The 12,770-nt window shown below is 36.0% G+C and overlaps 2 protein-coding genes across 7 annotated transcripts in view; both read right to left on the bottom strand.

Moving 5' to 3' along the window:
* The window catches only part of LOC127811289 (uncharacterized protein At2g24330-like), a 38,254-nt gene that overhangs the window by 6,028 nt on the left and 19,456 nt on the right, over nucleotides 1-12,770 (bottom strand). For 4 of the 6 annotated variants that reach the window (XM_052351015.1, XM_052351016.1, XM_052351019.1 and 1 more), the window contains exons 1-2: nucleotides 992-1,179; nucleotides 109-387 (exon numbers count right to left, since the gene is read on the bottom strand). In XM_052351015.1, coding sequence (XP_052206975.1) covers nucleotides 109-387; nucleotides 992-1,153 — 441 coding nt within the window. In that variant the 5' untranslated portion in view covers nucleotides 1,154-1,179. The other 2 variants (XM_052351021.1, XM_052351020.1) reach the window with 2 other exon arrangements.
* Nucleotides 2,755-6,562, bottom strand: LOC127811266 (probable aldo-keto reductase 4). Its single transcript, XM_052350977.1, has 4 exons — nucleotides 6,557-6,562; nucleotides 3,816-3,926; nucleotides 3,565-3,666; nucleotides 2,755-3,102 (listed from the first exon to the last, which is right to left on the bottom strand). The coding sequence occupies exons 1-4, from the start codon at nucleotides 6,560-6,562 to the stop codon at nucleotides 2,755-2,757; spliced, it is 567 nt and encodes a 188-aa protein (XP_052206937.1).

The following is a 12,770-nucleotide window of genomic DNA, read 5'->3' as shown; positions in this document are numbered from 1 at the left end:
AATATATGTAAAATTATAAGTAATAATCAGTTGTTCAGGATTTCTGAGAAAGCACACTGAAAGTTGATTAAATTTTAGTTCAAATAAACAAAAGAAAACGTGGTCTACCTCCAAAATCACAGAAAATATGATCACATTCCTGGCAGTTCTCCTCCAACTCTGAGATCTCCTCTTCATTCTAGCAATAATAGCAGCTTCTTCCTTTGAGATGTGTTCCAGTCTCTTCTCAAAATCATCCCCATGTAGTCTAAAGAGTCCATTCCAAATTCGAGATATTATCCCTTTCTTCTTCTTCTTTGGAGTAATCACATTATCTTTCTTCTCAGTTGCAGGCACATCGAAACTTTCCCCTATGTCCTTGCCTTTATTGGACTCTCCAGCCATTCCCTACAGGTTGTCAAACTAAGAACCATAAACAGATCCATTTTCCATGCGTGATATCAAAATCTATACAAGTCATGCATACGAAAGAAATTTGAAAGAACAAAAAACGAAGTTTATCACGAAGCAGTTATAGTAGAAGATCAGAGTCATCGGGAGCCTGTATTCCCGAGGTAGCATGTTCCTTCAGCAAAGGCCAACAATGACCACTTCCATACCTCAGCTTTTTAGCATCTGTTTCCTCATTTCCAAGACAAATCAACCACCAATTCCGATTCAGATCCATAATTAAGGAGTTTGACCGGCGTTCCGCCTTTAATTAACATCATTAAAGGAATTCGCCTTAAATCAAACCAAAAAAAGAAAGAAAGGAAAAGCAATTCGGAAAATGTAACAGCATCAAGAGTAATCAATCAGCCGATAACGAATTACGCGTACAATGATCGAGATGAAAGATCAACAATCCATCAGTTGCGATGATCAATTAGGGACTCTAGGAGGCACAGCCCTAGCCCGAGCCCGATCAAGCAAAACCAATCCCCAAATTCCCAAAAGTAAATCGAGAGAGACGGATTCGAAACCGAAGCCAAAACACAGATCTGGAACTGACCTCGGACAGGCAGACCGCGGCGGCCAACGCGGACCGGCGGGCAGTGTGAGCGGCGGGGCGTGGAGGTAACGCGGGAGGGGAAAGAAGAAGCGCGAGGGAAGAGGAGGTGGGAACTGTCCGCAAGGCATTATGAGAGCATAGGAATATGCAGAGACCTGTCATAAGCAATTCTCTACGTGGAACGCACGCTCGGTGTGACCAAAATGACAAAAACACCCCCCACCACACCGAGACATCCAACTCCAACCGCGTTTTCACAAAAGCACGAAAATGTAAATAAGTTACATTTATTATATTTTATTTTTAATAATGAAATAATTTTATTAATTTATAATAATATATTCCTATTTTGAATTATTTAAGAAATAAATAACATTATTTAATTTTAATAACATAATAATATAATTAATGTACATTAATAAATATTTTTAAAATATGAATATTTATTATATCTCATTTTTAATTTTTAATTGATTGATCTATGTTAAAATTAAATGCATTTATTATAAAAAAAAATAAATAATAAAAATATTTAAATCTAAAAATTCATTGTTTGAAAAACAAGTGTATAAGTAAATTCTTTTATATGGTATATCAACTGACTTTATTGTATTTTTAAAATTTTAAAATAAAATAGCATGAGTTGTTATGCTATGTTCTCTTTATTGTGATACAATAAAAATATTATTGAGAGTTGACTTAGAGAAAGGTTTAAGGTTTAGGGTCTGAGATTATATTTATTTATAATTTTTATTATTATTTTTGAATAAAAATAAATTATTGTGCGTGATGTATCTCTTTAATTATAGCATAATACGTATTTTGTTTATTAAAATATGACACGTGAGCCATATGTTTTTTCTGCCTCAGAGAAGCAAGTCCACACTCAAGATAGGTTCCAAAATCCAAAAATATTAAGAGTGGTTTTATTGAAAATCTAGTTAAATCGACAAAAACCCAACTTATATAAAATGTAAAACCTCAATAGATAAAGTTATTTCACATTTATCTTAAGAGACTTACTAGTATTTGCTTTAATTCATTTTCAAATACTAATTTACCCGTAAAAGATTATACCAAGAGTCAAAATTTTATCTTTATAAAAATTTAGATGTTTAGACGTATTTGATGAGCCTCTCCAACATCACCAAGCCCAGATTATATATGGGTGGTTCAAATTTGCTCGACACTTATTTCATACAGAACTATTTTATTATGAAACCAAATTAAGTCTCGAGTCAAATGATTACGAATTCATCTTGATAGTAGTATCATTCTATATATTTTAATGTGAATGTGTTTTAAGGTTAATTTTGTGTTTAAATTTGATGGTTTCTCTTGTTTTTTATGAGTTTTCCTTTGATTTATTTACTTTTTTTCATGATTACTCAAAATCTACTCTAGCATAAACTACAAATACTTTGTAATTTTTTTGTTAAAATATTCTTACTTATAAAAAAAAATAGAAATTATTGATCTTTTAATGCATATAGCATTCACTAGCCATTTGGATTTCGAGAAGTTGGCATAAACAAGTGAAGGAAAAGTAGTAGTAAACTAGTCATTGTTTGGTTTACAAATTAGTATATCGTAGTGACACTATCAGGGCTGCTTTCTTCTGGGTTTTTGGCCCTCATTCAAACTTAATTCTAGAGAATGCCCAGATACCAGGACAGGCGACGTTATTCATAAAAATCTCCAAACGTAGTCTTATACAAAGCCTGTGATGGATGTCAAGCACTCAAAGTAGAAGCATACAAGTACTAAGCTCTTCTAAACTCGGGGAAACACAAAGAGCACGAGTCCGCAGTATGTATGCATGGTTTTCGTTCTGCTTTCCACGATGGCCAAGTTGGAGTGTCCGAGTTCTTCCAGGTAGCGACCAGGCCACCATATCTGTCACCCTTCACGGCGTCTTCGGTGGCAATGGATTCGATCTCGACCATTTCTTCTGGTGTCAGCTTCAATGACAAAGCCTCGACGTTAAGGCTGAAGTCCTTGACCTTGGTGGTGCCAGGAACGGGGCACACGTCGTCGCCCTGGTGGAGAACCCATGCCAGGGCTAGCTGCCCTGGGGTGCAGCCCTTCCTTGCTGCGATTTGGTTGACCCGCTAGAAGAAATGGAATGCGTTATTTGATCTAAAACCGTAAAGCGAGCTACCATGCAACAGGATCAAACAGCGAACAAGTGAAAATTTGTGTCATAAGATAGAAGAAGGATGTGTTCTTCACAATATAGCAGTGAAACAATGGTGAAAAGACATGAATCAAGATGAACATCTGGTCATTGGTGCAGCCTAGTTTATGCATCTATGGCAAAAGGAAGCTAGAATTCCAGGATAAGGACCTGAAACTTGGTTCTTTTTAATGGAACATGGACTAAGGACGGACCATTCAACTTCTGAAACAGGGATGTACTTTGTTAGCCAATAAGGCCAATTACTTGGCTATGATTGTAGTGAAGTTAGAAAGTCCTGAATGTTCAAAACATCATTGTGATACTATTGCATGCCATTGCCTAACACATTATTTCAGCTTGAAAGTTAAACAGAGCAAGTTATATATGCACAAACCTTCCGGGCATCGTCACTTGCAAAACTATCCACTTCTTGGGGCCGGCTGAAAAGAATCCTCTTCCCAGTGGCCTGTATGCGACAATCCCAATGCCCAGCTCCCTGAATAATCACAAAGGTTATAAAACTGAGATCTGATTTGCTATCACTCCTAAAATGTTCATTTAGAGGTTAGAAGTGATGCCCGACCTGCAAGTAGGAATTATTTCTCTCTCCACATCTCTCGACCACAAGGACCATTCAATTTGTACCGCTGTAACTGGATGAACAGCATGTGCCCTCCTAATTGTTGCAGCAGAGGGCTCATATAGACCAACGTACTTTATTTTTCCCTCCTCAAACAGTTTCTTGAGTTCTCCCATCTGGTGAAAAGATGCCAAAAACAAGTCAATAATGAGAGATAGAAAGCTTGTTTGGTTATAAGATAAAGAGAGAAGCGGATAACAAGTTTCAAAGAAAATTTTGGGAGGAAACAAAGTACAAAAATATCATCCTGCTCAAATGATCATGGATTCATATGATGATAATATTGGCAATCTTCATTGCCCTTCTTGATCTCCAAATAAATGATTATAAAATTTCAATTGGCCTAGTTGATTCCAACCGTTGAAAACAATTGGACCATGGAAATAAGATGAGAACAAACTGCAGGTTACCATACTTGCACATAGTAGTCACCCTACATCATAATAGTACAATTTCCACCCAGCAAAGGAAGCAACAAGGTAGGCATTGTGCTTTCATATCATGATTACTCGCAACAAAGCTGGAAGATGCACTGGATAAGAAGATTTTTGAGAAGATGAAAAGAGAGGGGGGGGGGGGGGGGGGGGGGAGTTCAAAAGAGCAAGACCAGGGACCGTTTGAGCGTGACCCAGCCCCCACTCACACCCCATCCCTCTAGATTAGGCATTGCAGTGGCCCCGTTGGCATGATAAATGCTCCAACGGGGGGCAACAAACTATATTCAATTGGAAAATGTTATTAGTACATCATAGCTTACATTTTGGATTACATAATATAGTTAAAATGTCTAAAATATCCCTCACCCAAGGCGGTGTGGCGCGTGATTAAAATACCTCACACTCAAGAAAGTGAGGCGGCACGAAGGGTATCAAATGATGCATTGTGTAGCCCAAGGGATACTATAATCATATTCAATTTGCCATAATCAAATTAACGCTAAAACATTAATACATTAAGAGAATAAAATATATTCAATTTTCTCAATTCCTTTTAATCTGGTTTTATGCTTTTGAGTTGCCCTTCATGCCATAGTGAAGAATATTTTCTCTGCAATTACAAACAAAATAAGATTCAATAAACCTCGGAAAAAAAAAAACTCTTAACAAACTTTATGATAAAAAAAATCAATAAAATACACTAATCAATTATGATTTGCAAAATAATTTATGTAGCATAGTATTATTCAAGCTCCAACCAATTTTGTCTCATTTAATGGTTTTGTTTATGGTAGCCGTTGGGGTGTGATTCCCAACAAGTCCAAGGCAATGACGGTAAGATCGGGTAAGTATAAAACTATCATAGGCTTCGGCTCGAGATTGATAGATTTAAAGAATGGTCCAAACCCACTTATAGGAAGCCCAATAAGAAAATGGTCCAAGTAAAATTATCTTGTATTTGATAGATTTAAAGAACGGTCCAAACCCACTGATAGATTGATAGATTTGGTCATTGTTGGCCCAGTTGCTCAAACAATGACCAAATCCAACCCATTTTGGTCTAAGCCCATTAGATGCTCTATCTTAAGCCCATTATTCTCCTTATCCTAATCTAGCCCATTTGATCAAGGAGATGAAGACTTGGTCATCCAAGCTGTTTCTCTCCCAGGTTTGTTCTCCCCTTTTTCTTCACCCTCATGTCATCACTTCCAAATACTTAGGGAGCTTATCCTCGTCTTGGTGAAATGCTATCTGGTTCTTCGAGGGTTATCTATATATGGTGTATATGGGGATGGTTTTTTTGAAGGGGCGAGAAAACAAAGAGAGAGAGGGGGATAACCAAGAGCGAGAAAAGAAGAAAGTGTGGCTGTTGGTATTCTTTTGTGTGGGGTTTTTCGACCTTGTGTGCTTATCATTCTCAAGTTGGGGCATTTTCTTCCAATTGGGAAAATTTGGGTTCGATCTAAGGCTAGTTTGGGTTTTCCTCGGGACTAATTCTTGGCTTTACCTTAGTGGTTTTTTAGACCAATCAATCTGAGACTTGAAGCCCCACCTTCATCTCTTCCATCACTGACGATTCATCAGAGTACAACAAGGAGTCTTTTGCTTTTGGTTTTTTCAATTTCTCGTTTTGTTTTAAACTCATTATATTGTGTGATTTTCTTCAATCTAACTTGTGGGTTTTGTGAGTTTTGCAAGATATTTTCTTTGCAAACTGGTATCAAAGTCAAGGTTACGATCTTGGGGGGTTTTCGCAAAACCCTAACCCATATTTGAAGATCGGCCTAGATCTCCCTACTCCGTTCATATTAGGACGCATGAGACCCTTCATTGGTCTCCCGACGTCTAGGCACACATGTGGGTATGGTGCGTGAGGCTTGAACCTCCAGTGGTCGGCGACGCATGGCTACTCCGGGGATGGCGCGTGGCGGCTCCAACAACAGAGCATGGGACTCCGGCAAACGTGACTCCAAACAGTGTCCTCAAATTGTTGAGCCCGTCAGTTCTACATGGTTTGATTTCCCCATTTCTCTTTCATTTACGGATTGTAAAATCAGTCTGCTTGTTAAGAAATTCTTTAACCCTAATTTAAATTCCAACAACTAGCAGGCCATCGTGTAGGGGTGGCCATTAGGATTGGGGGTTACATTGTGGTTGTAACCATTACATGTTGCTAGAACTAGGGTTAACTATAATTATTTGCCTTCATTAATTGTGTTTCTTGTTTTAACATTCTTTGTGTGACTAAGTGGCAGTTTTTGTTGATTTCCTATTTGTTTAGTTGTTAAAATTGCACCTTAAAACCATACCTGCATTAGTTCTCTTCCTTAGCCTAAGAATTTGTTTCGGTTGGCATCTAGAGGGTCTTAAAGCAATGTGTATTTGCAATCTAGAAAAGCTTACTTGAATCTGTTCCTTGTTGCAACTCGTGTGCTCTGTGCATCTCATGGCTACACAATACTTTGAGTTAGGTGTGTTTAATAGAAAATGTGATTTTGCAATTTGGCAATAGAAAATGAAAGGAATTTTGGTTCAACAAAAGATTTCAAAATCTATTGATAATTCTTTTGATAAATTTGTCACTAAGGAAGAAAAACAAGAAAGTGATGAACTTGCATATACTTCTATTATCTTATATTTGTCTGACTTGATTTTACGCAAAGTTAGTAAACATGATACTACTCAAGAACTTTGAAAAAAAACTAGAGAAACTTTATTTAACTCAATCCACTCCTAACTCTTCTTACTTGAAAGTTTTTTATTTTTAAAATTGACCCCTCGAAAGATATAGAAGACAATCTTGATATTTTCAATAAACTTGTTCAAGATATCACTAATTACAACAACAACAACATATCCAGCCTTTATCCCACTATGTGGGGTCGGCTACATGAATTCTAGACTTCCATGTATTTCTGTCTTTTGTCATATCTTCATTTAAATTCATACACTTCATATCAAACTTTAATGTCTCTCCCAAAGTTTTTTTGGGTTTGTTTCTACCTCTTTTTTTGACTAATTGTTTCATTTTATCAACTCTCCTCACATGAGTGTCTCTTGGTCTCCTTCTCACATGACCAAACAGAGAAAGAAAAAAATAAGGGCAATGTTATATCTTCTCAATGTGAGACCGATGAGGTATATATGTTAATGGAACCTGACTCTAAGATTAACCTATCTATGAACTCCCATATGTATGAGTGGATTCTAGACTCCAATGCATCTTTTCATGTCACGTCTCATAAACACTAGTTTGAAAACTTACACGAGTCTGATCATGGGCATGCAATGCATTACGTGTGATAATGTTGCTTATAAAGTGGTTGGTATTGGTGACATAACTGTTAAATTTGAAAATGGTTTTGTACATACACTGAATAGAGTTAGGTACATTCCACAAATGGGTAGAAATATGATTTTTGTAGGGGAATTAGAGAAGATAGGTTTTACGGGTGGGGTTGGCAATGGCATGATTAAAATGTTTAAAGGCGCACTTAGAGCCTTTGAGGCTATTAGAAAAAATGGCATTTATATCACTTATGTTGAAGTAATTAGTGGCACTACTCCCACTATTGCATCCATTGACATTGATCACACACAAAAGTAGCATAATAGGTTAGCCCATGTAAGTATCAAGGGACTTAAATTCCTTAACGACAAGGGTGTGTTTGGTAAGGATCAAATATTAGATTTGTCATTTTGTGACCATTGCGTGCTTGGCAAACACTACAGGTTTTCTTTCTCATATAGCAATCATAAGACATCTAGGGTTCTAGAGTACATTCATATGGACTTGTGGGGTCCTAGGAGCAATCCACTTTTGGAGGCAATAAATATTTTTTATCCATTATCGATGATTACTCTAGGCGTGTCTAGGTTTATTTACTCAAAGAAAAATATGATACTTTCCAAAAATTTAAAAATTAGAAAATACAATTTGAAAATCAAACCGGTAATAAAATAAAATTCTTGAGGATGGATAATGGTCTTGAGTTCCGTAATGCTGATTTTGATAATATGTGGATTAAGAGTGGCATCACTAGACATAAAATAGTTCCTTATACTCTACAACATAATGGAGTTGTTGAAAGTATGAATAGGACTTTACTTGATAAAGTTAGATATTTGATGTTGAGTTCTGGTGTGCCTAAGTCATTCTAGGGTGAAGTGATTATGACTGCTTGCTATTTGACTAATTTGACTCCCTTTGTCGTTTTGAATGATGATACTTCTTATGAACGTTGGTATGGTAAATGTGCTGACTATTCTATGTTGAGAACCTTTGGTTGTGTTGTTTTCTCTAATCAGAGTGAGGGAAAGCTTGATCCTAGAGCTAGTAAGTGTGTCTTCTTAGGTTATCTTGAAGGTGTCAAGGGATACAGGTTATGAGATAGAAGCCAAAAGGGTGTTAAAATCATTATTAGTCGGGATGTCACATTTAATGAATTAGATATGCCATGTCTTAAGGATGAGTCTAATTTAGTGAGTGAGAAACAACAAGATAGTGTCAGTGAAGAGTCTAAGGATGAGGTGGAGAAAGTGAGTACCCACATTCCCGTTGCCCCGAGTAAGGTGGAGAATGACAAATAAGATTAGCCTATTACTAAGGAAGAGAGTAGTAAGGATATGATAGAAGAACATCCTGATGACCATGACCTTCTAACCAATTATCAATTGGCTAGAGATAGAGAGAGAAGACCACATAGAACTCCCAAAAGATTGGGAATCGATTATAGTCTTAGTTATGCCAGTTATCAAGAATTAGTTGGCAAAAAGCCAAATTCATATGATGAGGCAATTAAAAGTGAAAACTCTAAGGAATTGATCAAAGCAATGAAATAGGAGATGAGGTCCCTCTATAAAAATTAAACTCAGGAATTAGTACCTAAGCTAAAGGACAAATCCTTAGTGGGTTGTAAATGGATTTATAAAGTTAAAAAAGGTACTAGGGGGTTGAACCAATAAGATTTAAAGCTAGATTGGTAGCTTAGGGATTCACCTAAAAGGAAGGGGTTGACTATAATGAAATCTTTTCTCCCGTTGTCAAGTATACCACTATACGTGTCATGCTAGCCTTAGTTGGAAATTATAATTGAGAACTTGAACAGCTTGAAGTGAAAACTGCATTCTTGCATGGTGATCTTAAAGAAAATATTTATATGTCTCAACGCAGGGGTTTTGAAGATAAAGATAAACATAATCATGTGTGTTACCTTAAAAAATCATTATATGGTTTAAAACAGTCTCCTAGGCAATGGTACAAATGCTTTGACTCTTTTGTGCATTTCATTGGGTTTAAAAGGAGTGAATTTGATCACTGCCTATATTTTCAACAATATGATAATAACTATGTGTTCTTATTATTATATGTTAACGACATGCTTTTAATTGACCCATATTTAAAGATGATAAATGAGACAAAAATAACTCTAAATAAAAAATTTGATATGAAAGACCTAGGGAATGCTAGAAAAATCCTAGGCATGAAAATTGAGAGGGATAGATCAAATTTATGTTTATTTTTACATCAATAATCTTATGCCTTGAAAATATTGAAAAAATTTGACATGCATGATTATAAACCTGTCACCTTACCTCTAGCTAACCATTTCATATTGTCTAAGGAACAGTCCCTTACTAATGAAGAAAAAAAATAATACATGAGTAAAATACCGTATGCTAATGTCATTGGATTGGTAATGTATTTAATGGTGTGTACTAGACCTGACTTAGCTTACGCAGTTAATACACTTAGCAAGTTTATGTCTGATCTTGGTCCTAAACATGGGGAGGCATTGAAATGGTTATTAAGATATCTAAAGGGTTCTTATGATATTAGCTTGGTGTATAAACACAAAACTGAAGGAGTGAAATTGAAGGGTTTTACCGATTCTGATTATGCTGGTGATAGGAATAATAGAAAATCTACATCTTCCTATGTGTTTACCTTGTGTGATTCTTACATCAGTTGGAAGTCACAAATCCAATATATTGTTGCACTCTCTACCACCGAATCAAAATATATAGCTGCCACTGGAGCTATTAAAGAAGTATTGTGGTTTAAAAGCTTACTTAAAGAACTAAACATTTTAAGTAATAATGTGATCATATATTCAGATAGTCAATCTGTTATTCATCTATGTAAAAATTCAGTATTTCATGAACACACCAAGTACATAGATGTCAGACTTCATTTTATACATGACATTGTGTCTCAAGATATTATTAGGCTTAAGAAGGTATTGTCTAAATATAACCCTTTAGATATGGGAACTAAGGTTCTCACGTTGGCCAAGTTTAGAAGTTGTTTTAAACTTCTAAACATTGGTAAAGGTAAATGAACATTCCAATTTGTTTGGTACTTTCGTCAACTAATATGTTGTTTGCTTGTGTGCAAGCCTTGTTAGGTATCAAGGTGGAGATTTGTTGGGATGTGATACCCAACAAGTCCAAGGCGATGATAGTAAGATCGAGTAAATATAAAACTATCATAGGCTTCAGCCCGAGATTGATAAATTTAAAGAACGGTCCAAACTCACTTATAGGAAGCCCGATAAGAAGATGGCCCAAGTAAAATTATCTTGTTTTTAAGGAAAGCGGGCTTGGCCCAGTTGCTCAAACAAGGACCAAACCCAACCCATTTTGGTCTAAGCCCATTAGATGCTCTATCTTAAGCCCATTATTCTCCTTATCCTAATCTAAACCATTTGATCAAGGAGATGAAGACTTAGTCGTCCAAGCTGTTTCTCTCCCAGGTTTGTTCTCCTCTTTTTTTTCACCCTCATCTCATCACTTCTGGATACTTAAGGAGCTTATCCTCATCTTGGTGAAATGCTATCTAGTTCTTCGATGGTTATCTATATATGGCGTATATGGGGATGGTATTTTTGAAGAGGCGAGAAAACACACACAAAGAGAGAGAGAGAGAGAGTGAAAGGGATAACCAAGAGTGAGAAGAGAAGAAAGTGTGGCTGTTGGTATTCTCCTATGTGGGGTTTTTCGACCTTGTGTGCTTGTCATTCTTGGGTTGGGGCATTTTCTTTCGATTAGGCAAATTTGGGTTCGATCTAAGGCTGGTTTGGATTTTCCTTGGGACCGATTCTTAACTTCACCTTAGTGGTTTTTTAAACCAATCAATCGGAGCCTTGAAGCCCCACCTTCATCTCCTCCATCATTGGCGATTCATCAAAGTATAACAGGAAGTTTTTTGCTTTTGGTTTTTTCGATTTCTCATTTTGTTTTTAAACTCACTATATTGTGTGATTTTCTTCAATCTAACTTATGGGTTTTATGAGTTTTGCTAGAGATTTTCTCTACATTAGCGACTTTAAGTTTGTTTTTTCATGACCTAAAAGTGACAATCTTTATTTCCTTTTTCTTCTAAGTGAAAAGGGTAAATCTATATCCAAGTGACACATGTATGCAAAATGAGCAGACCCAGCCTCCCGTGGTCTCACCCCACCCATTAGGTTAGACTAAGAGCATCTCCAATGAATACACCAAATTGATGTATTTGGTGTCAAAACAAGCTCCAATGAATACACTATATTGGTTTTGGGCAAAAATTTCAAGCACCAAAAATGAGATAAATAAACAATTAGTTTGATAAAAATTGGGTGAAAAAAATTAATTAAAAAATTAGTTGGAAAATTAATTAAAATAACATATTTAGAATAACATACTTTGTAAAAAAATTAAAAAAATTATGAGAGTAATTATTTTTTTTTTATAAAGTGTGGATAATTATTTTTAATAAAAAAATATTTTATATTAAACAAATTAATTAATATTGATTAAACAATTATTTATAAAATATTCTTTGAAAATGCTTTTTGTATCAATTTAGTGTTGAGCACAGTAGAGTGGAAAAAAATTTAGTGTAGATTCCATCTTGACACCATTTGTCAAGTTTGGAGATGCTCTAGCCAGGTCTAAATCCACACCAACGTTCTTTCGTAGTATTCAGGTGCCATATGCAGAACTGACAGCATCATCCCCACTAAACTCCAACATTAGCCCCTTCACTTCACCCTCTCGTGACAATCAACCGACCAAAGAGGGAGGGAGAGCGAGGCAGCTCACAAGAGCACTTTAAATGAAGACCTTTTGGTGGGCACATCATCCCTAAAAAAGGCCACGTGGTCACAATCTGTTTTCTTGTCAAGTGATTAGTAGAGCTGCAGATTTTTCCAAACACAGTTCATGTAAAGACCCGTTAGTGGGTCTAGGTGTTATGGGTATTTTAGTTTGCACATTAGAGTTGTTGCCTTTATTAATTAATTGTTAAAAATATTATATGAGTTGGTAATGGGGTAAATTAATGAAAATAATATTTGGTGTGAAAAAGTCTCAAAGTTGTGGGCTAAATGGGTTTGGGCCTTATTTGAATTAGACCATTGATAAATAATTAAATCTTAAGTGTAAATGAATTGGGTTGAACCCAAATCTCAAGAAAAGTCCATTGGGCCTTAATTGGATTGGGCCATATATTTTGACTTGGGCTTGGGCTATATATTTTGACTT

This window comes from Diospyros lotus, chromosome 10, assembly GCF_014633365.1.
Source record: "Diospyros lotus cultivar Yz01 chromosome 10, ASM1463336v1, whole genome shotgun sequence".
Classification (NCBI taxonomy): domain Eukaryota; kingdom Viridiplantae; phylum Streptophyta; class Magnoliopsida; order Ericales; family Ebenaceae; genus Diospyros; species Diospyros lotus.
This window is presented reverse-complemented; position numbering and strand designations above follow the sequence as displayed.

Excerpts from the sequence above, each read along its gene's own strand:
- LOC127811266 (XM_052350977.1), bottom strand. Across the intron at positions 3,667-3,815 it reads CTGTTCATCCAGTTACAGCG|GGAGCTGGGCATTGGGATTG; the intron begins GTACAAATTGAA and ends GTGATTATTCAG. Across the intron at positions 3,103-3,564 it reads CAAGTGACGATGCCCGGAAG|CGGGTCAACCAAATCGCAGC; the intron begins GTTTGTGCATAT and ends CATTTCTTCTAG.